The sequence below is a fragment of the Camellia sinensis genome, chromosome 8 (assembly GCF_055761805.1).
Source record: "Camellia sinensis isolate YWXY chromosome 8, ASM5576180v1, whole genome shotgun sequence".
Classification (NCBI taxonomy): domain Eukaryota; kingdom Viridiplantae; phylum Streptophyta; class Magnoliopsida; order Ericales; family Theaceae; genus Camellia; species Camellia sinensis.
This window is the reverse complement of record NC_138968.1, coordinates 98,912,611-98,940,051: the sequence shown is the minus strand read 5'-3', so window position 1 is coordinate 98,940,051 and position 27,441 is coordinate 98,912,611. Positions and strand designations below refer to the sequence as shown.

Below are 27,441 nucleotides of genomic sequence, written 5' to 3'. Positions count from 1 at the left end.
ACAAAATTTTTTTCAACAAAAGCGGGGTTGCGAACAGCGAATTCAGAACATAATTTTTTTCGATGAACTCGTGGTTTGTAACAACGAGTTCAAAGGAAAGAAAAGTTAATTAAAATCGCGTTTTATAACCACGATTTATTAATCGAAAGCGTTTTTTGTAACCACGAATTTAAGATTTCCCAATTTTCACCCGGGACAGGCGGAAAAATGTTGAAATCGCGATTCTGAACCGCGAGTTAGCTTATTCTGGGAATTTTTTGAAAACTAGGCTTAGTTTGAGAATTGATTTACTATTTTAGCTTATTTAGGGAAATGACCCGAATTTTGCTAGCCAAAATATAAATAACTTTAATTAAATAGTTCAAAAAAAATTTTCAAAAAAAACAAAAGAAAAAAACCAAACAAACTTCCCGTAGGACACACTGTACCAGTGTTTCCCACGAATGAAAATGTGGGTCTATCAATTTACCAACCAAAAAGAGTACCAAACAAAAAGAGTGTCAAGTAACAGACAGTTTCGTGTTAGATTATCCAACTTGGTCGCATACCTGGTTGGGAAAATTCTGAAATGGGCAACCAATAATAGCATAGCAGCCATTTGAATAATTTCTCCAAAAAGCCCTTCTTACTCCGTTGAATTCCCATTCTCTACCACTCCTCTCTATCTATACATTTACATACATGAATTGAATTGAGGTAGCTCTCTCTCTCTCTCTCTCTCTCTAGGGCTAAATGGTGGAACCGGTGGCTGTGGAGGGCGATCGGGAGTGGTCCGAGGAGGAACTTCTATTGCCGGATCTCAACAACGCCGCCGACCGCGACTGGCGCTTGAACTTCGAAAGCTTTCAGTTATCAGAGCTCAAAGAAAAGCCGCCTCCTCGTGCCCTCCATCACTCATGTCTCGGCGTTTTACGTAATTTTTTCAACCCATTTCCATTCTGGTTTAAAAAACTAACAAGTTTCATTTGTTCTGCTTTGCTTTTTTGTTTTTTCGTCAATTGTTCATTTCATTTGAATTGGATTTGTTTATTCACAGTGAGGTCATTGTTTCTATCTCTAATTTGTCATTCCCTTTTAGTTTTTTTTATTCCTCCTACAGTAGCTTAATCTCCTATACATATATATACATATTATAAAATTCAGCATCCTTGAGTTGAAATCAATTAATCCAAATCGAGCTTTATTACTCGTATTTAAAATTAAAAAATAAAATAAAGTCTGTGTATCATTTTTGGTTTATTTATTTATTTTATATTTTTCTGTTATATATCTATATCTATATGTATGAACAAGGGTTGTAGATGGAAACCCTGAAGCAGCAGTCTTGCAAATGATTCACTCGGTTTGGTTTTGTTTTCAAAATCTACATTTTTTTAAAAAAAAGAAAAATAAAAAAAAAACTCATTTTTTTATATGATTTTCTCTTTTTGGGCCTAGATATCTTTTTGGTATTGTTCACAACCCCCCCCCCCCCCCCCCCAAAAAAAAAAAATAAAAATAAAAAATCTTTTTGATATTTATTTTAATCAAACTAGTTCAAAATTTTTCCAACCAAAAATAAATAAATTAATAAAATAATAATAATAATAAAATCAGAGAACTCATTTTAAAAATAAAACCAAAAAAACTAGATTGAGGGTAATTGGACTCTTCCGGTTGAAACCATTTGCGTGCTTTTGTCAGGATTCAAAAGTCTGGAATTGATATTGATATGAAGATATTGGTCCTGTTAGGTTGAATTTTGTGCAAGTTTTTCACCTGCTCTGCAATTTTGGTTGTTTGGGAATTGCTAAATAAGTATACTTTTTAACTTTTTACGAAAAGATGTGTATAAAAGTAGAGAGGAGATGTGACTCAAAAAAGATAAAAAAAAAAAAAGTGGATTTTTTTGTTGGAAGTCATAAATTTTAATTGTCCAGTCCTAGGAAATTTAAGAACTTAAGTTAATCGAGCCAAACAATGATATGAGCCTTAGTTAAGCTGATTTTTTTCCTCATCTAAACCAAATGGTTGGAATTATATGCTTATCTATGATTGCAATTTTTTTTTTCCATTTTCCTTTTGCTCTTCTGCATTCAAATGGAGCACAGTTATAGTTTATTGTATAACATATAAACTTTTATTGTTGAAGAAATGGAAGCATTTATTTGACCTGCGTAAGCTTGATACCAATGCATTGGATACAGGTAAAAAAAAGTTTTTGATTTGTTGGTTGCGTAAGGATTGGTAACATATTTTGGGGATCTATGCTTCTTGATTTAACACCTAAAAAATCACGAATATTAAGTGCATCGCGTTGAGTCCACTAAATGTTCATCACATCCCGCTTAAACCACCAAGTGTTGATCAAATCGATTAATCATGATTTCTCATGTCACATGTGTATGGTTGTAGACATAAATTTTGAAACATGAAGGTAGCGTTTGGTTGTGTTTTGTAATTATGATTTGAGAGTATGAGTTGTATTTTGAGTTTGTGGGGTTTGGAATTATGATTTGAGTGTAGAAAATTTGTTTGGTAAAGAGTTTTGAAAAGAGTTTTGATTTGAGTGGGGGAATTGTTGATGTGACATTTGATATTTGATACAAAAATTTACAACTCATAACTAAACATACAACTCAAAATTATTTTAAAGCACATAAAAAATTTTAAAAATTTCAGAAAATGTTTTTTTCGATTATATAAAAATTAACATATCAATTGCAAAAAAAAAAATAAAAAAATCACTATTCCGGTCAACTGGGCGGACGTCCCGTTAGACCAAATTTTGAAAAAAAAAATTGAAAAACGCGTCTGTCAAAACAGAAAACCGCGCCTTAGACAGGGTGCTTTCTGCAGAGTTTTGAAAATATCATTTGAGAACTCTAACCAAACATCATACTTGAATTAAGGTGTGGAATTGTGATTTGAAATCACAAGCAAACAGAGCCGAAGTGTTTTAACACATTTCGAAGTTCATGGTACAAATGTCTATTGTTTAGTTTTTGGACTAAGCAGTGTTGATTATTTGAATAGCAGGTTCCTATTTTCGATCTGTATTCCAGATCGTTAATTATACATTTTAATTAAATTAAATCTTCGATTAATGAAGAACAAAAAAATTAACAAAAGACAATTTAAGGAAAAGAAATATTTTATTGAAATTGTAGGGATTTAAAACCCTTAGATACTGTGAGAATATTAGGTTAGGAAGTGTTTTATTTTATGAGAATATTAGGTTAGGTAGTGTTTCATTTTCTGAGAGATTGTATAGGTGTATATATATGGCAGTGTTTCCTTTAGGTTAGGTTTATATATATGGTAGTGTTTTAGGTGTATATATATGGTAGTGTTTCCTTTGGTCTTGGGGTTAGGTTTACTATATAATTAGATGTATTCTTTGTATTATTACACAATTGAATATACAGAAAAATTTCAGAAATCTTACATGGTATCAAAGCTGCGTTTGAAACCCTAGCAGCCATTGTCCAAGCTTCTCTGCTTCGTTGAGTTCTTTGGTTCAACTTTCTAAATATGTGCGACCAATCTAGTTCAAGATTGGGTTTGGTTCGTCTGATCCTCTGTTTGAGTCATCATCTGATTTGCGTTGGTTCTCCAGTCTGGTTCGTAACTCCTTTACGGTCGGCATCTCTGGTTCGTTCGACATCTCTAGACCTTGCGATTTTTGGCTTTAGTTCGTCGCCATCGCGGTTCGTTTTTGCTAGTTGAAAGGCCATTTGTCTTGACCCCTCTTTGCTTCGTGACCTTCAGTCGGAACTCCTCTCACTACGGATCTTCTCTCTCCTTTGACTTTGTCAACTTAGGGTTCGTTGATTGGTTCTCACAGGTGATCCTTGTTCGTTGATCCTCTGAGCAGCGAAATTCTTTCTTTCTTCTACTCTGGTATCGCGACCCATCGCCACCTCTCTGGTTCAATCTGGTTTCAGAATTGCGGCACCAAGTTGCTCTCTCTCTCTCTTGTTCGACTGGTTTGTCGGGTTATCTGGGTTGTTGGGTCATTTGATCTTGATTTGGTTACTTTGGTCTATTTTGGGTTTATTACACTTGAACCCCTCAGATTTGATTATTACACTTGAACCCCTGGTTTGGCTATTTTGTTTGATTACGCTTGAACCCCTCAGCTTTTTGGTTACTATGGTGCCTTTGGCTTCTGATGAGTGTGTCTTTTGCCATCAGAGGGGTTATTAGAAGTATCATTGTCTCAAGAAAGGATGTCTGTTTGCCTCGTCTTCTCAACAGTTTCCGATCCAGTTCTGCGCCCCTCCTCTGAATATTTTTTTAGCCTCCCACCGATTCTACTGCATCTGCTCCAGCTCCTGATCCTGATCTTGACTTGGCTTCCTTTAGTGCTCAGATTAGTCAGCTTCAGTATAGCATATACTGTCTACCTCCCAACTATCCCCGTCTGCCTTCATTGTTTCCTCTCTTCATTCATGTTTGCTTGGGTCTTCTTCAGGTATCTATTCGTCTATTTGGATTTTTGACTCTGGTGCCTCTCATCATGACTCCCCATTTCTTCTTACTTTAAAATTGTACTCCTCCTTCCGTTCCTATTACTATTAATGCTGCTAATGGGTCTGGTATGTCTGTTATATCTGTTAGGTCTATCTTACCATCTGCTATGTCTGTTGTCTCTATTTCATCTGTCCTTTATGTTCCTCAGTTATCTGTCAGTTTATTATCTATTAGTTAGCTTGATACCTCTGGTTTTGATGTTATCTTTTCTTTTTTTATCTATTCTGTGCAGGATAGGATGTCCAAGCAGCAGATTAGGACTGGCCGTAGAATTGGAGACCTTTATGTGGTGGAGAGCTTGCATCTACCTATGATAACCTTTCCGACTGCCTTTTCCTCTTTTCAGTTAGATTCTCTGTCCAGTCCTTTCTACTTGTGGCATTCTAGATTAGGGCATTTGTCTGCTGACCGCTTACGATCTTTAGTTTAATCAGGTGTATTAGGTAAAGTTTCTCCTAGTGAACAATGTTAGGGGTGTAAAATTGCCAAAATAACAACCTTCCCTTTCTGTAAAAATACTTCTATATCTGATACACCGTTTTCTTTAGTTCATACTAATGTTTGGGGCCCTTATCTTGTTCTCACCAAAAGGGGTTCTGCATGCTATGTGTCATTTGTTGATGACTGCACCCGTTATACTTGGGTTTATCTTATGACTTATAAGTCTGATTTCTATCAGATATACCGTACCTTTCAGTCAATGATTACTACTCAGTTTGGGTCTACAATTAAAGTGTTCTGGTCTGACTTGGGTAGAGAATATTTTAAAAATAAGTTTTGTGAGTATTTGGCCAATTTAGGTGCCATTCACCGAACTTTCTGTACAGATACACCTGCTCAAAATGGTCGAGTTGAGCATAAACACCATCATTTCCTTGAGACAATTAGGTCTCTTCTTCTCTCTGTCTCAGTTTCGGCTCTGTTTTGGGGGGAGACAGTTCTTACTGCTGCGTTTCTTCTCAACCGCATGCCTACATCCCTTCTTTCTGGTCGGTCTCTTTATGAGGCTTTATTTTTCCAAATTCCTAATTATTCCCTCCTTCGTATATTTGGATATGCCTGTTTTTTCTTTCTTCCCTGCAAAGATTGGACCAAACTTAGTGTTCGGGTCTGTCTTCTGTGTCTTTTTGGGTTATAGCTTTACTCAGAAAGGCTATCGGTGTTACGACTTTGTGTTCCCGTCGTCTTTATGTCTCCCGTCACGTTTCTTTTCTCGAACGTCTGCCTTACTTTCAGCTTCCTCCCATCACTGCTCCAGTTTCCAAAGAGGATTTGGTTCATATTGATCCATTTCCTTCTGAGGTCTCTCCTGATGAGTACATCTCTACTGTTTCCCCTGAACTTGTTCCCTCTTCTCCTCCTACCACCCCTCCTACTGAGTTTTTCTCCACTGAACCCCATGAATTTGCTCTCTTTTCTCCTCCTTCTCCCCAGCCTGCTCATTCTCTTCTTCCTCTTCCTCCTCCTCCTCCTCTTTCGTTGTTAGTTTATTGTTGCCAAGCTCTCCCTCCACCAGTTGTTTCTGACCCTATTGCTAATCCTCTTGCTTTTGACAACTCTAATCCTGCTACACACCGATATCCTACTCAAGCACATTATCCTCCAAACAAGTTGGGTTGGTCTAATATATGTTTTTCTACTTCCTATCGTACTTTTTTATCTGCTATTCATTCTTTTTCAGAACCTCAGTCTTACAATGAGGCCTGTTAGGATCCCAATTGGGTTCGAGTTATAGAGGATGAGTTGTTTGCATTGCAGAAGACTAATACTTGGGCGTTGGTCTCATTGCCTGCTAGTAAGAATCTGGTTGGTTGTAACTAGGTCTACAAAGTCCAGACTCATTCTGATGGTTCTCTTAAGCGATACAAAGCTCACCTAGTTGCCAAGGGTTTCTTGCAGGAGTATAGTATTGATGATGAGGAGACCTTTGCCCCTGTTGCCTAGATGATTACTGTCCGTACCTTGATTTCTGTTGCTGTTATTTGACATTGGCCTCTCTATCAGATGGACGCTAAGAATGTTTTTCTTAATGGTCATCTCATTGACGAGGTCTACATGTGTCCACTCCCTAGCCTTCTCCATTCCTCTGGGTAGGTTTGTCGCCTTGGGCGTGCTTTGTATGGTTTAAAGCAATCTCTTCGTACTTGATATGATCGTTTTCAGACTGTTGTTACTGAGTTTGGATTTCATCCTTCTGCTTCTGACTCTGCTTTGTTCTAAGACATACCTCGGCTGGTTTGTTGCTTTCTTACTATATGTGGATGATATGATCATCACTGGCTCTGACTCTTCTGTTATCTCTGAAGTCAAGCAACATCTCTTCCGTACCTTCGAGATGAAGGATCTAGGTCCATTTTGGTGTTTTCTTGGTATTGAGGTTGCTTCTTCTTCAAAGGGCTATTTTCTGTCTCAGGCTAAGTATGCTAATGAGGTCATTCATCGTGCTGGTTTTACTAATACTAAGGTTTCTGATATATACCTACTGAGCTTAATGCGAAGTTCAACTTTACTAATGGTGTCCCTCTGGATGATCCCACTTTATGTTGCGAGCTTGTGGGTTACTTAATCTATCTGACGGTTACTCGTCCTGATCTTGCCTATGTTGTTCATGTGGTTAGTCAGTTTGTTTCTGCTCCTCGTTCCACACATTGGGCTGCCTTGGTTCGAATTCTTCGCTATCTCTGAGGTACTATATTTTAGTGTATACTATTGTTCTCTACTTCCTCTCTGGATTTGGTGGCTCATGCTGATTTTGATTGGGCTGGTGATGTTATTGATCGCAAGTCTACGTCTAGTTTATGTATGTTTCTTGGCAATTCCTTGATCTCTTGGAAAAGCAAAAAGCAAATGGTTTTTGCTTGCTCTACTGCCGAAGCTGAGTACCGTGCTATGGCTCATGTTACTGCTGAGATTGTTTGGCTTTGTTATCTCTTATTTGATTTGGGTGTCCCTCAGTCTTCTCCGACCTCCCTCTACTATGACAACTGTAGTGCTATTCAGATTACCCATAACACCGTCTTCCATGAGTGGATCAAGTACATTGAGATTGATTGTCACTTTGTCCGTCACCATCTGCAATCCGGCTCTATCACGCTTCTTTTCATCACTTTGGCTTTGCAACTTGCTGACTTTTTTACCAAGACTCATACCACTGCTCTGTTTCAGTTTCTTCTTGGCAAACTCTCAATGTTTTCTGCTATAATACCTTGAGTTTGAGCGAGTGTATGAGAATATTAGGTTAGAGAGTGTTTCCTTTTCTGAGAATATTAGGTTAGGCAGTGCTTCCGTTTTTGGGAGATTGTATAGGTATATATATATTGCAGTGTTTCTTTTACATTAGGTTTATATATATGGTAGTGTTTTAGGTGTATATATATGGTTGTATTTCCTTTAGTCTTGGGATTAGGTTTACTATATAATCTTTGTATTATTACACAATTGAATATACAGAAAACTTTCAGAAATCTTACAGATACAAGATACAATTGTTGGGTTTTGAACCCTTTACCTATCGCTTGCCATCATAGCAGATGTTTGCAGTATAGTGTATGCTCTTGAGTTCTTTCGGTTTCTCTTCTTTTTTCTTGTAAAGACTTCTTTAACTCCTAATTTCTTTCTCTCTCTCTCTAATCTTTGATTTATCTTTTGATTTTTTGATCCCCCTCCTTGTGATGGTCCTCATCTACGTGATAAGAGCATACTGTCATCAATTTTAGTTTCAAATTGAATGGTAGCTCTGCTTGAATTTTGACGTAATCATATATGGTTAATTGTATATCTAACCATTATTGATCCTTTAGGTTGATTCTTTGGATTTCATCCTTTGTGGTATCCTTACTATAGGCCCTACGTGTCATCCTTAAGTATCTTGAATAACATTATTGAGATACGACGTTGTTTTATTTATGTACTTTCATATAGATCCTTTTAGGAAGTGATTACCTAAAACATGCTTATCGTAGGCTCTATACGTGACATAAATTTGGTTGAAATTTATGTGCCAACAATGGTATCCTTTAGTTGATTTTAATATCGATTTTTAATACATCAATCATAATACTTTGACACTGCATGGGTCCCATTTCATTTGTTTTGCTCAATGAATCCAGGTCCAGAAGATAATGTGGCTGGGTATTATCAGCAGCAGGTGGAAATGCTGGAAGGCTTTAATGAAATGGATGCTTTAGCACAGCGTGGGTTTCTCATAGGAATGTCAAAGGTTTGTACTGCTGTCATTCTTGGTTCTCTATGAAACAGTACCAATGCTACTTTTTACTGTATTAAGAAAAATAATAATAAAAAAAAGCCCATGGAATGAATAGGAAATTGTTTATGTTGCAGGAAGATAAGGAAAAGTTGGCTAGAAGTGAAACAACAGCCATTAGATTATCAAATGTTGCAAACATGATTCTTTTTGCTGCTAAAGTTTATGCATCTGTCAGGAGTGGTTCATTAGCCATTATTGCGTCCACGTTGGACTCACTTCTTGATCTTCTGTCGGGTTTTATCCTGTGGTTTACAGCATTTTCCATGCAGACACCAAATCCATATCAATATCCAATTGGAAAGAAACGCATGCAGCCATTGGTTAGTCACCCTGCTACTGTTTACAATGTTTTTGTATGAATACATGTTCTTGTAGTGTTTGTGTAGTTACAAGCAACTTAATATTCTACCTGAAACAGATTTGTACTTGCACGTGTTTCCCATTGTATGCTTGGCATGGCAGGCAGCTAATTACCTTTTCTTAATGATGAATTTATGTGTTGCGTTTTATTGGGTCTTTGATGAGCCTGACCAAAATCTGTCCTTTCCTTTGGCATTTATTTCTTATCTGTGTGATTAATTGTTTCACATTCCAGACAAGGGTCATCCAAGCATGATACCTCGTTTAGGTATTCAATCCACATTATGTTTAACCTGTGAATCTCATCTTTGATGAACGGAGATATCTGTGTTTTGGACCTGCACCTTTTCCCCCATTTCCTCATCAGGGACTTGTGTGAAGCTGTGGACTGAGTCTGAGACTACTGCTATGCTTGACAACTGCTATTCTTGACACAAGTTCATCTTCTTAACCCAATTCTGGTGCATTCTAAATGCATCCTGGTTATGGTGGAGATTGAGCATGGTACTAGTTGAAGGAGATCAAAAATTTCTTCTGTATAATGCTCTATATCACCTACTTTTTGTCTCTACGTTGATATTGGTATTTCTTCTACTTTTTTTTTTCCCCCCTTTCTCTTTGTGGTGTTTGGCTTGAACTCATACTTCTTTTGCCTTTTGAATAAATTTCCTGAGATCTGCACATCTTGTCCTATTAGCTTCTCATGCGTCTGCCATTTGGCATTGTCATGGATCATGGCATGGCTTAATTTGTTACTCAAGTTCAGAGTGTAATTTGGCTTACATGTTTGTGATCCTTGTAATTCCCTACGTGGATCCATGGGCTAAGGATGACTATATTTATAGTCGGACCAAATATAATTCTTCTACCCTCAAAATTTAGCGAATATTCACTAAATTTCTACCTGTTATTGCTGTAACTCTGACATTACCGGCCTAACTTTTAGTCAGTTCAATACAATCACTATAAAACTTCTACCTATGATATGCTTATGGTTTATTAAGTCTTGTAGTTGATAATTTTAGTTGTATATTTGTTCTCTCCAACTTCTGGTAGTTTTCTTTTGAATTCTTCTGTATAGAATCTTCGTTCCAATTAAATTGTGAAATCTGGAAGATTATACATGATTCATTGGAATATCATTGTGCTACAATTATGGAACAGTACCGGTGTTGGCAGTGCTTACTGCTGCTTATCAATGTGTGGAATGGAATTCTATACTGCCATTGTGATACTCAAATTATACATTGGAAAATGATTGCAGGGAATCCTTGTTTTTGCTTCTGTTATGGCAACTCTGGGATTGCAGATCATCTTGGAATCTGTGCGCACACTAATATCTGTAGTAAGTAGCAATTCATTTTAATCTTAGCATGTTGAGTTTCCTTTTCCATTCACGAAGTTTGATTTTGACTATTTGGATGCTAGGAGACGGGATCCACTGCTGATTCTTGAAAATCGTAACCGTCCTCATGTTCTTTTCTATTCTCTTATTCTTATGTCATGATCCCAACCAATTAAATATGTGTATTCTTAATTAATCTCGATTAAGGCCACTAAACACACTCGACCCTAACTCTCGATGAATTCTCACACAAACCATAGAAATGTAGCACACATTAGTTAGAGACATTTTTAAGCATTGATTAAGAAATTAGAGACATGTATAAGCATATTTTTATATACAAAAGAGTCTACCTAATTCATGTCTATAGGTTGTAGTTCATTTCATATGAAAGAAACATATAAGGAACTCAAAACAATAAGCATAGCATACTAAGTCATGTTTCTCAAAATGAATAGTGTGGCATGTTCTTAAACATTCTCATGATAGGAATTGAAGCATAACTCTAAATGTTCAAACAAAAGTGTAGTATATATTATGCACGTCATACCTATGGTGATACGTAAGTAAAATCAGCCATCATGACCTTTTCCAGGATAGTGAGTTCAACTTGACCGATGAGCAAGAGCGATTGGTTGTTGGGATTATGCTGTCCGTGACACTCGTAAAACTCTTTCTGGTTGTGTATTGCCGCTCTTTTACCAATGAGATTGTCAAAGCTTACGCACAGGATCACTTTTTTGATGTTATCACCAACATCATCGGCCTTATTGCTGCACTACTGGCCAAGTATAACAGTGATTGGATGGACCCTGTTGGAGCTATCATTGTAAGTGAATTATTTCCTTTCTCTTTATTTTGTTTTTTTTTTTCCTTTTTGCCTGTGGTTTGGAACAGTACTTGAATCTGTTGTGAAAGGAATTGATATTTCTCATGGTTTCTCTATGTCCATGAGCCTGGTGTGTTTTCTGAGTCCTCTCTGGTCAAACTCATAGGGCCAAATGAGTATATTAAAGAGTGCGCAACATGGATTAGGTGTTCTAGTGTTTTGACTGACATTGCATGCACTTGTATTACACTGCAGTAGATTCGAACTTCCTTTACTGGTGTCTTTGGCCTAGTATTAAGTTGGGAGTGACTGTCAGGGTTCGAATCCCATAGCTACCCAAAAAAAAAGAAAGAGAAAGTTATTTGTTGATTTTACAGACAAAGTGGAAAAAGAGGAATGAAAAAGAGAGAAGAGAGAGAAGAGACAATACAGCTAATGAAAATATTATTAACTCTAACTTAGGGTTCTTCCCTTAGACACATGTATTTATACTAATATGACAAATTGCGCACGTACCAAAACTACCCCTAGATTCAAATAACCACAATACTTAACATTCTCCCTCAAATTGGTGTAAATATATCTCTCATGTCTAACTTGCAACATATGGGGTGAAAACCTTACTTCTAAGACTTTTAGTAAATACATTAGCCAATTGATCGTCAGACTTCACAAAAGGCAAGCATGTCAAACCCTTATTCAATTTTTCCTTAATAAAATATCTATCAATCTCAATATGCTTAGCCCTATCATGTTGAAAAGTATTGTGAGTAATACTGATGGTAGCTTTGTTGTCACAATACAGAGTCACAGGACCACCACAAATGATTCCTATATCACCCAATAAGGACTGAAGCCACATAAGTTCACATGTTCCATATGCCATAGTTTTGTATTCTGCCTCTGCATTAAACCTGGACAACACTCCCTGCTTCTTACTACGGGAAGGGAATAAATTTCCCCCCACAAAGGCACAGTAACCGAAGCTAGACCTTCTGTCATCTATAGAACCTGCCTAATCTGCATCTGTAAATGCCTCCAACCTCAAGTGGCCGTGATTATAAAGCAAAATCCCTTTGCCCGGGGTTGATTTAATGTACCTCAAAATGCGATAGACAACATCCAAATGTGGTGCGCAAGGATCATGCATAAATTGACTTCCTACCCCAACTGCATAGGAAATATCTGGCCAAGTGTATGAGAGATATATAAGCCTTCCCACAAGTCTCTAGTACCTTTCCTTCTCCACAAGATTACCAACACCACTGCAAAGATGATGATTAACCTCAATAGGGGAATTAGCTGACCTACAGGCTAACATGTCAGTTTCCTTAAGAAGATCAAGAATGTACTTCCTTTGAGAAATAAATATGCCTTTGTCAGATTTGGCAACTTCAATCCCAAGGAAGTACCTTAACGGGCTAAGGTCTTTGATCTAAAATTCCTTGGCTAACTGCATCTTAAGATATGTCACTTCCTCCTCACAATTGACAATAAGTACAGTTACTTTATTTGCATTGCGTTTGAAAAACATGGTGTGATCTACATTGCTTTGCTTATAACTAAATCTCAACATAGTTTTCAGAAATCTATCAAACCAAGCTCGAGGTGACTGTTTCAAACCATGTAAAGCTTTCTTCAACCTGCAAACTTTTCCAACTGTAGACTTAGATGAGAATCTTGATGGCGCATCTATATATACTTCTTCCTCCAAATCACCATGGGGAAATGCATTCTTCACATCAAGTTATTGTAAAGGCCATCCCAAGTTAGCAACACATGAAAGAAGGGCTCAAATGGAATTCTTCTTCGCTACAGGAGCAAAGTTCTTTTGATAATCAATTCCATATGTTTGAGTAAATCCCTTAGCCACTAGTCTTGCTTTGTACCTTTCAATTGTCCCATGTGCTTTCTACTTAACGGTGAACACCACCCATTTACACCCTGTTGGTTTTTTTCCATTAGGTAGAGAAACCAACTCCCGAGTATTATTCTTGCTCAGGGCCCACAATTCTTCTACCATAGCCACTTTCCACTTAGGATCATGGATAGCTTCTTTCCAACCCTATAGGATGCACACAGAAGACAGACGAAACAAAAGCACGATATAGAGGAGATAATGAATCATACGACACAAATTTATAAATGGGTTGTTGAGTGCACGCCGCAACTCCCTTTCTAAGAGCAATAGGAGGACTCAATCAACAATTGGGCTATCATCTACTGGAGGAATAATAGATTGAGGTGCATTTCTTGTAGACTTAGTCGAAACAGGATTTGGAACCGGCAAAAGAGACAATGATTGACCTGGTAGCACAAGAGGAGTTTGCTCTTTTTGACGCTGTGAATAAATCTTAAGATTAACCCTGTCCAAATGACCAACTTTGTTAGGCTTCCCGTCAATAAAACTCTTAGGCTCCCCCTCACCACAAGTAACAGACCGCTAACTAGGAAGGAAAAAAGATAGCTCATGCTGATATGACTGTTATCTTTAAGAGAATACCAGATTAGGGAATGATTAGAATATCATCCCCTATATATATTAATGAAGATTAATAATTACAAGGGAGCCCTAAGGCATAAAATAATTACAAATTTAACCCAAATAATAATATATTATTCTAACACTCCCCCTCAAGCTGGTGCGAAGATATCTCTCATGCCCAGCTTGCCTAATGTGTCATGAATTGGCTTACTCCTAACTCCCTGGGTGAGGATGTCAGCAAGCTGTTCACCAGACCGCACAAAGGGAGTACAGGGAGTACATATTGTGCCACTAGTGAGTTTTTCCTTAATGAAGTGGCGATCAATTTCAATATGCTTTGTCCTATCATGTTGAACCGGATTGTGAGCGATGTTGATAGCAGCCTTATTATCACAGTATAACCGCATGGAGTCCGTTTGATCAATACCTAGATCACTCAACAAAACTTAATCCATAAGAGCTCACATACCCCTTGTACCATAGTTCTAAACTCAGCTTCTGCACTTGACCTAACAACCATATTCTGTTTTTTACTCCTCCAAGTAACCAGGTTGCCTCCAACAAAGGTGCAATATCCTGAAGTCGATCTCCTATCAGTCACTGATCCAACCCAGTTAGCATCTGTATAGGCTTCCACACGAAGATGATCATACTTCGAAAAATAAAGACCCTTACCAGGAGCAGACTTCAAGTACCTCAAAATTCTCATGACAGCCTCGAAGTGAATATGATGAGGAGCATGCATAAACTGGCTAACCACACTGACAGCAACAGCAATATCAGGACGGGAGTGAGATAGGTAAATAAGCTTACCCACTAATCGTTGATAGCTTCCCTTGTCAACAACTACTTCTCCTTCATCATCCCCCAGTTTATGATTGGGTTCCAGTGGAGTGTCACAAGCCTTGCAGCCAAGAATTCCAGTTTCTTTCAACAAATCAAGCACATACTTCCTCTGTGAGATAAATATCCCATCCTTGGATCGAGCAACTTCAATTCCCATAAAATACTTCAAGCTCCCCAAGTCTTTGATTTCAAACTCACTAGCTAAATATTTCTTCAACAGAAGAATTTCCTCACTATCATCGCTCGTAAAAACTATGTCATCTACATAAACAAGGAGTGTTGTAGTCTTACCACATGAGGAATGTTTCACAAACAAGATGTGATCTGCATGACTCTGTTTGAAGCCATATTTAAGCATAGCCTGAGTGAATCTCTCAAACTAAGCCCTTGGAGACTGTTTGAGACCATATAATGACTTCTGAAACCTGCATACTTTGCTTTTTGTCTGATGATCCTCAAAACCAGGAGGAATATCCATATATACCTCTTCTTCGAGGTCACCATGGAGAAAGACATTCTTTACATTAAACTGATGAAGTGGCCAATCTAGAGTAATTGTTAGAGAGAGAAGTACTCTGACTTAATTCATCTTAAGCCACAGGTGCAAAGGTCTCCTGATAATCAACGCCATATGTCTGAGTGAACCATTTTTCCACAAGTTTAGCCTTGTAACGCTCAATAGAACCATCTGCTTTGTGTTTCACAGTATACACCCATTTGCATCCCACAGGTCGTTGGCCTTTAGGTAACTCAATCAATTCCCAAGTGTCATTCTTGCTAAGTGTTTTCATTTCCTCAATCATGGCAAGTTTCCACTCAGAGGTAGCAAGAGCATCCTCAAAATGGTTAGAAATGCTAACAGAGGAAATATTTGACACAAACACTCTACATGAGAATGACAAATGAGAATAGGACACAAAATTTGAGAAAGGATGTTGAGTACAAGATCTTACACCCTTTCTTTTGGCAATAGGAACATCAAGATCAATGGATTCAAGAGATTTAAAGTTTCCTAGACTCTTATCAGAAGTAGGAGATGGTAGTGGAGGAACAAAAGTGGTCTCTTGTATCCAATTAACTTTCTGTCTGTCTTTGTCCCTAACATAAACTTGCCCTTTCCTATCCTTGGTGCCATTGGGTTCTGCAGTCCCAGTAGGAGGTAGTGGTGCAAGAACAATTGGTTCCACCATAGGAATCATAGGAATTACTAGTTCCACCATAGGAATTACAGGAATCACTTCACACCAAGGCTCCTCCTGAAGGGAGGACTGTGACATCAGAGAGGACAAGAAATAGGACTGGGACTCAAAGAATGTGACATCCATGGACATAAACCACTTACGAGAAGGAGAGTACCCAAGGAAAACACATTTGAGGGAGCGAGGGTCCAACTTACCATGAGTAGGAGAGTGATTATGGACAAAACAGACACAACCAAATATTTTGGGAGGAATAGAAAATAAGGACTGGGAACCTAGGACTTGAAAAGGAGCTTGTTTATTCAAGACCTGGGTAGGAAGACGATTAATAAGATGAGTAGCGGTGAGAACAGTGTCGCTCCAGTAGGACCGAGGCACACACATAGAAAAACACATGCACCGAGCCATGTCAAGAAGATGGCGATTCTTGCGTTCCGCCACCCCATTTTGTTGAGGGATATTGGTGTAAAAGGTCTGATGGATAATGCCATGAGTAGAAAAATATTGCCTTAACCCAGAATTTATGTTTACCGCCATTATCAGAACGAAATATTTCGACAGTGGTCCCAAATTGAGTACAAATCATCTTATGAAAATTGTGGAACATAGGGAAAACCCCACTCTTGTCTTTCATGAGATACACCCAAGCAATACGAGAAAAATCATCATTAAATGTAACAAACCAGCGATGACCTTTCATAGACACAACACGAGATGGACCCCAAACATCAGTATGTATTAAAACTAGGAGCAAAAGAAGCTCTGTGTTGTTTGCCAAGTTGACAAGACTCGCAAAAAAATTTAGACACATTATTGTTTGAAAAAACAGATGGAAATAAATGCTTAAGTAAATAAAAAGAAGGATGCCCAAGACGCTGATGCCACAACCATATATCATCAGTGGTAGTAGGACTCGTGGTGGAAGAATGAACAAGCTTGTTTGGTTGATCCAGGAAGTAGAGACCATTTTCTGCACTACCATTGCCAATCGTCCTTCTCATGACAAGATCCTGAAAAAGACAATGATCAGGAAAAAATGTCACACTACAATTCAAATCTTTTGTAATACGACTCAAGGATAACAGATTAACAGAAAAATTGGGAACATGGAGAACAGAAGAAAGAGGTAAAGTAGAGTGACATGGACTAAACCTTTTCCAAAAATAGAAGAAACAATACCATCTGCAATCCTAACTTTGTCCTGACCTGAAGAGGGCTTATAGGTAGAGAAAAGGTCAGAGGAGCCAGACATATGATCTGAGGCACCGGAATCAATAATCCAGGGCAAACACTTATGAGACAGGAAAACACAAGGAGAAGAGGCTAAGTTACTTGAGCGGGCAAACGACGAGGAAGATGTATTGAGAGCAGTAGAAGACCGTTGGTCTAGCAAGTAGCGTAGAACATCCTTAAGTTCATGAGTAGTCATGCCAGAGAGACCATCAGAAGCTTGGCCAACGGAAGCAGAAGTAGAATCAAGTGTATCAACGACACTAGACTGATGAGCCCGTGGATAGGAGCCACGTCCTCTAGACTGGCCTAACCGACCTCCTCTAGAACCAGACCGAACACCTCGTCCCCCGAATGGAGTCCCATGAAGCTTCCAACACGTCTCACGAGTATGCCGCGGTTTCTTACAGTAATCACAAAATACAAACTCCTTAGCCGCAGACTGAGGGATGGGAGTCAGTTTGAGGCCATCTCTAGAGGTAGACAGTAATGTTGAGCAGTCAGTAGAGATAGGGGACATCATAGCGGACCGGCGACTCTCCTCATTCTGTACATAGGCAAAGGCCTCCTGAAGGGAAGGACGAGTGTCCATACTCAAAACCCAACTCTGAACCGGATCATACTCCACATTGAGACCAGCCAGAAACTTGAAAACCCTTTCCTGTGCAATGAACTTCCTGTATCCCGACTGAAAAACAAACAACCACTATGACAGTAAAAAATTAACAACTCACATTAATTTCTTTTTTTTTATTATTAATATTTATTTATTGATATAAACAGACTTAGGGTTATATAGACAAACATAGTAGATACACGAACAGAGGAGATACACGAACAACTCAAGATAAAGAGAGAGAGACAGACGAGACAGATACCAGAGGCAGGCACACAGAAGTCGAGCAGAGGGAGAGGCGAGGCAGGGTGGCGGAAGAGGCGAGGCAGTCGGCTGAAGCCAATGAAGGCTTAGGAGCTGTCGGCTGGGTCATTTAAGCATCGACGATGATCCAACGACGATGAGTCGAAGGTGATTCAGTGATCCACGTTCATTACACCAGGTGAGTTCCGAAGCCTAGTGAGCCGAAACCCCTCAGGTTTGACACAAATGTGGACAACGAAGCCAACGAAGCCAATGACGATGATCTAAATCTGATTCGGTTGGGTTAGCTTCAGCAGCAGTGATTGGTGGCTCCGGTGGGTACTGTATGGGTAGAGGAATTTAGGTTTTTGGGTTAGGCTCTGATACCATGTTATCTTTAAGAGAATACCAGATTAGGGAATGATTAGAATATCATCTCTTATATATATTAATGAAGATTAATAATTACAAGGGAGCCCTAAGGCATAAAATAATTACAGAAATAACCCAAATAATAATATATTATTCTAACAATGACATCATTTCATTTGCAATCTCGTCAGTTATACTCTCCCCCTAAGGAGATGGTGGAGAAGAAGTAAAAAATGATTCAGATTCGGGGAAGGTGATGTCCATATGGACATATGCTTCACAAGTGTGAGGATCATAATGTTTGTATCCCTTTTGAGTAGCATAATAGCCAATAAATGCACCACGCACAGCTTTAGGATCAAGCTTCCCACGAGTATGAGGATGGAGATGAACAAAACAGACATACCCAAAAACCTGAGGAGGAAGAGGCGCAGTGGGATAGGTCATAGGAAGATGTTCAAGAGGAAGTTGGAATTGGAGGACACTAGAGGGCATACGGTTAATAAGGTAAGAAGTGATAAGAATGGCATCCTCCTAAAAAGACTTAGGAACATTCATGGTAAACGAGAGGGAACGAGCAACTTCAAGGAGATGGCTAATCTTGCGTTCAACAACTCCATTCTGCCGAGGAGTGCCAACATAACTCGTCTGATACATCAATATACTCAGTCCCATTATCACTCCGAAGAATTTTGATTTTAGCATTAAAAAGATTGGTTACCATTTTATAGAAAAGTCGAAAGTAAGAAAAAACCTCACTTTTAGTTTGGAGGAGATAAATCCAAGTTGCACGGGAATAACAATCAATAAAAGTAACAAACCACCGATATCCAGAAGTAGAAACTAGAGGGGAAGGGGGACACATCAATATGAACAAGCATAAAAGGAAAAATACTTCTTTTATTAATTGAAGGATAACAAGTATGTTTATGCTGAGCAAGTTCACAATTGTAGTTTTCTTAAACAGGAATAGCATATCCTAGACACAGAGATTGAAGAAAACACTGAATTTTTTTTAATTCTTTTTCCACACAAACTTGGACTCTACAATGCTTTTTAAATAGAGAACTATCCACTAACTCCACTACCTGAAAAATAGCAACAGACCCATGAGCAATAACTAGCACAACCCACTAAACCAACTATCCTAAAAACTATGACACTACTTGACACAATCCCCACATAAGCTGAAACTACATAGCACTATTTTGAATAAGTCAAAGACAGCCAACTTGAACTCAAACATGAAATGGACTCAGTAAAATAAATCTAGACATGTTTGAATTAGATTCTCAACACGCCCCCTTAATACAAACATGGTTGTACACCCATCATGCTACGAAACTTCTTGAATTTTTCCTCTAACAAAACTTTTGTGAATACATCTGCCATTTGATCTTCGGTGTTGCAATGTTCCATCTCCACTTCTTCTTTGGCCACAATTTCTCTAATGAAGTGATGGCATATTTCGATATGCTTAGTCCTTCCTTGATGCACAGGATTCTTTGTCATAGCGATAGTAGATTTGTTGTCACAAAACAAACATGTTGGACTACTTTGTTTTTCCTTTAAATCACAGAGGATCCTTCGCAGCCAAATTGCATGGCAAGCTGTAGCAGTGGCAGCAATATACTCTGCTTCAGTTCTGGAAAGAGCCGTAGTAGCCTGCTTCTTTGATGCCCATGACATAACTCCAGAGCCAACGCTAAAGACGTAGCCTGTAGTGCTTTTCCTGTCATCTATACAACCTGCCCAATCACTATCAGTGAAAGAAATCAGTTTAAAGTTAGTGACTTTGGAATATTTTATTCCAAAATTGAGAGTGCCTTGAATATATCTTAAAATCCTCTTTGCTGCTCCAAAGTGATGCTTGCTTGGATGATGCATTAACCTGGAAACAATACTCACAGGAAACATAATATCAGGTCTTGAATGAGTAAGATATATCAAAGCACGATCTGCCAAAAGCAACTTCTCGTTTACATTCATAGGTGTCTTTATGGGAGTACAATTTGCCATGCCAAACTTTTTCAACAACTCCATGGCATATTTCTTTTGGTATATGAAAATGCCACTTAAATGCCAAGAAAATAGTGCAATAGACCCAAGTCAGACATTTCAAAGTTCTGCATCATGCTCTCTGTAAACCATTTCATCAAGTCAAGAATTCCTAGTATATATCATATCATCAACATATATGCATACAATCAAGATATCATCATGCCCTTGAGTTTTCACATAAAGAGCGATGCTGTCGTTCGCACACCAAAATTTTTTATTTAAAACCAAATAATGACTACTATTTCGAAGTATAGCGGTTAAGACCAGGTGTCGATCCTTGGGGACTAGTAATGAATAATTTAATTTAGAAATTTATATTTGTTTGCGAGTTGTGAGGTGAAAATTAAACTAATTAATTATGCAATTAAATAAACAAAATGAAATGAATATCTTAGGTGGAGTGAAAATTAAACTAATTAATTAAACAAAATGAAATAAATATCTTAGGATTTCGAATCCACTAGTAACCTCATAATTGGGAATAATTGTACTCTCAGTCTTTAGAAAATCATTGATTTGGCTACTGTGATGTAAGTTGATCAAAAATACATCATCAAGAGGATTTGTATATCAAAACCAGAAATGCACGAATCATCTTCGCTTAGCACGAACCATCACCACTAAATTATGGTTTGATGCGACCCGTCTTACTAAGTATGACTCGTTTAACAATTCTAATATACAACAGTGAAAATCATTGTATAACATGATTTGAATAAAACATTTATTGCACAAAAAGATTTGAGAGTTGTACAACTGTATCTAAATCAAATCAAAACTAAAAATACTAAATACAACTTACCCCAATCTTTTAGTTAGGGCTTCATCTCTATCCTAAGACAAGAAAATTATTTCCTGACACTCATTCTAATATTTACAAAATAAACACTCTCACTCTTGGCCCTTGCCTAGAGCTAGAGCTAGAGCTCTCTCGCAAGCTTTGCTCCTCCCCTAACTCCCTGCTCTTTGCCTCCGAATGCTTGCTTTTATAGGCAAGCTGTATTGCGAAACCTTTTCCTTTCTTTTCATCTTCTTCTTTTGAATGGCAGACATTCAACAACTCCATCATTTTCTTTTTATTATTATTATTATTATTATTATTATTATTATTATTATTATTATCATATACATAATGATGAAGTTGTATGGATATGATGATAACAGTGGGTTGAATCCACCGAAAGATTTTTATTATTTTATTTTATACTATAATATATTATTTATAACAATTTATGTACAAACATTCTAAATATGCACAAATATACAAAATCACACAAAATTATAAAATAATATAAATAAATAGACTAATAAAGTGTATGTTAGAGCATCCGCATCAGCCTCAGCAAATTTTGATCCAAATTATAACCCAAAACCCACTTTTGTATTTTAACTAACCTCTTTTTTATGTACACACTCTATCAAATTCTCTATTCTAAAATTCTATTTCATTAAAATATTTTTTTTATTCTTTTATCTTTTTTAATTTAAATATATATTTTTCCAGTGCACCATAGTAGCAGTAGAGAGCAGCAACCGAATGAGGCAAACCCATTGAGGGGCGGTTGACCGGTCAGGCCAAAATTCAACAAAACTTCCTTCTCTGCAGGGACATCTGGGTGGACGTCCGGTGGGTGAGAAAATATAATAAAAAATAGATTAACTTGTCTCAAAAAATAATAAACTATTGAATGATTAATAAACAGTACCTCAACAAATTTGTTGAGGTATTGTAGCAAATTCAACCAAAAGCTAATTTAGAAATAATTTGTTGAGACTAATGGAGCAATAATTTTATGATTTGCTAGTTATATTTAAACCTTTTAGCTATTTTGGTGAGGCTAATGTGGATGCTCTTAGTAGGTTAAATGTGTAACATTTAGGCATCATTTGGTGGATTGGGGGAGGATTTGCCAATCCAAAGTGGCAGGGGGTTTAGTGGTGCAGAGTTTGGTGACTTTTAATAGGGCTTTGTTGGGTAAATGGTTGTGCCAGTTTGCTTGGAAGCCGGAACGGGTGTGGAGACAGGTGGTGGCTGTGAAATATGGGTTAGGTAGAGGGGATTGGGAGACTGGGGAGGTGACTGGCTCTCATGGGTGTGGGTTATGGAAAGGTATTTGGTTGGGGAGAGTGGAGTTTTGGGATCGGGTGGGGTTCCAGGTAGGAGATGGGTTGAGGGTGCATTTTTGGAAGGATTGGTGGTATGGGGATGTTTTGATGAAAGATCGCTTCCCTTTGATCGTTAGTATTGTGATGGATCGGGAGGCTATGGTGGCATCTTATTTGGGGGGTGGGGATGTGGTGGTTTGGGATATTAGGTTACGACTGCAGGTTCAGGATTGGGAGGTTACTCAGTTGATGGAGTTATGCGGTCACTTGTATGGGTTGGGGGTGGTTGGGGTGGGGGAGGATGCCTTGGTGTGGAATGTGGTGGACGCTAAGGGCCGTTTTTTTGTTTCGTCATTAATTTCTATTGGAGTATAGTGGGGGAGGTGAGAAGGGATTTTCCTTGGAAGAGTATTTGGGTTCCGGGGGTTCCATCTAAAGTGGCCTTCTTTATGTGGACGGCAACTTTGGGTCGGAATCTCACACTTGATAATTTGATGCGACGTGGTCATATTTTAGTCAATTGGTATTGTAGGTGTTGTGAAGATGCGGAATCCGTAGACCATTTGTTTTTGCATTGTTGTGTGGCTTTTTGTTTGTGGGGATCTATATGTTCTCTTTTCGGGATTGTTTGGGTACAACCGCGAGGGGTGTTGGACATGTTGTGGAGTTGGTGTGGGGTTCGGGTTGGTCGTCGAAGGCGGCATGTGTGGGCTTTGGCACCGTTGTGTTTGATGTGGTTAGTGTGGTTGGAGCGGAATAGACGACGTTTCAAGGGGTGTCTCATTATGTGTCTTGGCTTTAGGGTCGTTTACTTACAGTTTTGTATAGTTGGGTTGAACGGAAAGTTGATCTAGATATGTTTGCTTTTTTAGATTTTTTGGATGATGTGATTGGGTAGGAGTTGGTTTTTCTCTTTTGGGTTTTCTGTATTCATTGCATCATCTTGATGCTTTTTTAATAAAATTTGTTCACTTATTTATCCACAAAAAAAAAAAAAAAGTGTGTAACATTTAGGCATTGATCAGAGAGTAGGTTCAGTAACACTTCTATGAAAACCATTTTCCAAAAAATACCTGTCAATCTTGCTATACCATGCTCTTGGTGCTTGCTTGAGCCCATAAAGTGCCTTCTTCAGTGACTTTATGTTCCATCCCTTCAATCACAAAGCCTTTGGGTTGTTCAACATATACTTCCTCCTCAAGCTCTCTATTAAGAAGCGCAGACTTGATATCTGGCTATTGTGCATATCCCTTTGCAAATAACCGAGCTGTGTGCCTTTAGAGAGTTCCATCAGAATTAAACGTGGACTTGTAAATCCATTTAAGTCCAATAGCTTCTTTACTGGGAGGTAGCTTTACCATGCTCCATGTCTTATTCTTCTCTATGGCCTTTATTTCTTCATTCAATGCATCACACCATTCCTTCTTTGTTACTGCATCTTCAAAATAAGTAGGCTCCATGGCAAAGCAAGCAAATTCACATAAATCATATATATCAGCAAGACTTCTGACTTTCCTGGGAGTAGAATCGTAAGAACAATCACGTAGATGACTAGAACTTATTGAAGGAATCCCAGGGGCAGGTTGTTCGCGTGGGATAACTTCATTCTCATCCCATCTCCAAGCTGCATTCTCATTAAATATTACATCTCGACTTATGATCAATTTTTTTGGCAATAGGATCATAAAGTTGATAGCTTTTTGTCTCCTCACTATAGCCTAAGAAAATGCATTTTGTACTTTTATCATCTAACTTTTGTCTTTGTTTAGATGCTACAAATGCATAGGCTATACACCCAAATATCTTTAAATGACTTGCATTGGGTTTTCTTCCGCTCCAAGCTTCATACGGAGTCTCGCCTCTAATAGCTCTTGTTGGAAAGCGATTAATCAAATATACTGCTGTCAAAACTGCTTCAGCCCAATAGTAATTTGGCGTCCCTTTATCCTTCAACATGCTCCTTGCTGCTTCAACAATAGTATGATTCCTACGCTCTGCAACACCATTTTGTTGTGGGGTGTAACTTGCTGTCAGTTGTCTATGAATGCCCATGCTACTGCAAAACATCCTGAACTCATTGGAAGTAAACTCACCACCAGTTAGTAAGTAATGTGACAATAGTGCAACTAGATTGATTTTCAACAATTAATTTAAAAATTGTTTGAAAATTGAGAGAGCCTCTGACTTTTCTTTCATATATGTCAGCATGCACAAGCAACAATGGCTTATTTGCTCGCCAAGATTTTCCCTTTGGGAATTTTTCCCTATGGTGTTTGCCTAGAACAAAAGCTTCACACACATAGGCATCATTTTTCACCGATGAAAAACCAGCTGCCATATCCAATTTATGCAACAAATGCAACCCACCTAAATGCAATGACCATATTGCCTACGCCACAATATGGACTCTTCACTAGATGCACAAAATGCATTGCATGAAAGGTTTGAGAACACAATAGGAAACATCTTATTTGCAGTCATTTTGATGCTCACAACCAGATTCTTGCTTTGCTTATCATAAAGCACACATTCCTCATCGTCAAAAACAACATAGTAACCCTTCTTTAATAGTCGACTCAAACTCAATAAATTCTGGACCAAACCAGGCACATACATGACATCATTAATGAACTTTCTTCCAATCATGGTTGCTACTCCAATAGTTCCAATTCTTTGTACCTGAACTTCACTATTAAATTGGATTACATTTTTGGGTTAGGTTTCTCTCAAGTTCAAATCTAAACTTGAGGGGGCCATAGAGCCCTCCATGAGTCCCATTTTGATGATCCGAATTGTTTATTTGATAGGCCCTCATGTATATTATCTATGAAAAAAATTAGGTTTATTCAGTAATCATAACTTTTTTATTTTATCATGTTTTTTTTTTCCAAAATAATAGATGGTCTATTTTTAAAATTATACTAGTCTTTCATTTTTTTCAAAGACAAACTCGATAAAATGAAAAGATTACGATTATCGGATTGACTTAATTTTTTTTTTTTTTATAAATGATATACATTGAGGGAACTATAAAATAAACGGTTCAGATCATCGAAACAAGACTCATGATAGACACCAAGGGACCCTCAAGATCTCTCAAGAAGTCCAACCTTATTCGTTATTCCTAATAGGTAATAATTTGCCAAAGGGCATTAGGAATTCATCTCTTGAAATTTTAGCTGTATTTTCTGGAAACATTCAAATGGAGTAGAGGTTGTCGAGATGTTGTGGGAGCAGTAAGGTTGCCGAGAAGCGTCAATGAGAATTTGGAACCTGAGTAGATATGAAGAACACAATATGTATTTGTATAGCATTAATTTATTTAATATGCTAATGCTATTTATGAAAACCTCCAAGATGGTGCCTTCCTATCTTTTTCTTCTTTGTTACATATGTCCGCCTGTATCTAAATTAAATAGCTTCTTCTGCCCATTGCAGTTGGCCTTGTACACGATCCGCACATGGTCATTAACCGTGTTGGAGAATGTCAACTCCCTAGTTGGAAAATCAGCTGCACCAAAATATTTGCAGAAGCTTACATACCTCTGTTGGAACCACCACAAGGCCATAAGGCACATTGACACAGTCCGTGCTTACACGTTTGGGTCCCACTATTTCGTTGAGGTTGACATCGTCCTCCCAGCAAGCATGCCCTTGCAAGAGGCCCATGATATCGGAGAGGCTTTGCAAGAGAAACTCGAACTCCTTCCAGAGATTGAGCGTGCTTTTGTTCATCTTGATTATGAGTACACTCATAAACCTGAGCATGCACAAGCACATCTGTAGTGCTAATAAAATATGAAACTTTTCCAATAACCATTGTAAGTTGGAGAATTCTATTATACACAAATCATATCACATGCACATTTAGTTACGTTATTTTTTTTCTTTAATTATGACTAATATTCTTTTTTAGTTACAACGTTATTTTGAAATTTTGGTTATGATTTTGTTTGTCTTTTTTAGTTATGATCGCAAAGCATGAAATTATGTTATTTTCTTCTATAATTATAAGATGCATATGGTACACACCTCTGGTCTTTTTCGTGGTAAGTTTTATTCCCATCTTTTAGTTTTGGCTCCTACAATTGTTTTAGACTAGCCATACTTGAGCAAAACCTAAGGTTTCAGAGAATTGCTAATCCAGATGCTATCCTAATGCTATTTGCGTGCTCGCCATGCAAAGCGATTTCAAATCTTTGGAGCTGAATAAGTAATTTTAGCCCCCAATCTTGTCAAACATTTGGTTTAAAACCGCTAAAATATTGGTAACGGATTGAAATTTCTCAATCTGCCAAAGTGGTTTGGTTGATGATTTTCCCTTAAAATTACCGACCTGCGCAGACCTTTGTTTAGCCCTATCCAAGCTGCCGTAGGGGCCCATGGGTTGACTTTTGGAAATGAGAGATTTATTTATAAATCCTATTTAATAAATTTATAGTATAATAAGTTGATAAATTTTTTTAATATTTTATCCACTCTCATATATTTAAACTTACATTTTAATAAGTCTTTTTTTCTATATTAAAATTATTATGTGGATTATTTTATCTTTATAGACTTTTATTATATAATATATATATACTAGTGTATGTCCGTACCTGAAAGCACGGTGTAATTAATGATGAGATTAAAATATAAATAAAAATAAAATTATTAAATTAAAATATAATTTACCAAATTTGTTGTTAAAAATTTGCAGTGAAAATATAAATACAGATTCGGTTTTGACTTTCAAATGTTTTTTTTATAAAATTACCCATACAAAAATGCACCAAATAAAAATATAATAAAAAATGAAAAATGTAGTTTATTGTTAGAATATGTCTCATGTGTTTTGTTACCGAAGTGAGTAAAAAAGTTATGTTAAATAAAAATTCTTTTTTAGTCTTTAAACAAATCATACACCCTCATTATCCCCTTCTTTCTCTCTCTCTCTCTCTCTCTCTCCTTGTGAGAAGATTACA

At 37.6% G+C, this 27,441-nt stretch overlaps 1 protein-coding gene across 3 annotated transcripts; it reads left to right on the top strand.

Annotated features, from left to right (window-relative positions):
• Nucleotides 1–371: 371 nt before the first annotated feature.
• On the top strand, nucleotides 372–26,418 carry LOC114307520 (metal tolerance protein 11). 3 transcript variants are annotated; one of them, XM_082883073.1, is made up of 7 exons: nucleotides 520–913; nucleotides 4,748–4,860; nucleotides 8,625–8,734; nucleotides 8,857–9,102; nucleotides 10,407–10,487; nucleotides 11,083–11,316; nucleotides 25,913–26,418. In XM_082883073.1, exons 3-7 carry the CDS (start codon nucleotides 8,669–8,671, stop codon nucleotides 26,258–26,260), a joined length of 975 nt encoding a protein of 324 aa, XP_082739199.1. In that variant the 5' UTR covers nucleotides 520–913; nucleotides 4,748–4,860; nucleotides 8,625–8,668; the 3' UTR covers nucleotides 26,261–26,418. The 3 variants fall into 3 exon arrangements, with proteins under 3 accessions (XP_028108706.2, XP_028108707.2, XP_082739199.1); XM_028252905.2 differs by lacking the exon at nucleotides 4,748–4,860 and having other exon boundaries at nucleotides 372–913; XM_028252906.2 differs by lacking the exons at nucleotides 4,748–4,860; nucleotides 11,083–11,316 and having other exon boundaries at nucleotides 433–913.
• Nucleotides 26,419–27,441: the final 1,023 nt, after the last annotated feature.

Coding starts and splice junctions, on each gene's coding strand:
- LOC114307520 (XM_028252905.2), top strand. CDS start 733: ATGGTGGAACCGGTGGCTGTGGAGGGCGATCGGGAGTGGTCCGAGGAG. Junction 10,488..11,082: donor TGCGCACACTAATATCTGTA/GTAAGTAGCAAT, acceptor GACCTTTTCCAG/GATAGTGAGTTCAACTTGAC. Junction 11,317..25,912: donor ACCCTGTTGGAGCTATCATT/GTAAGTGAATTA, acceptor TGCCCATTGCAG/TTGGCCTTGTACACGATCCG.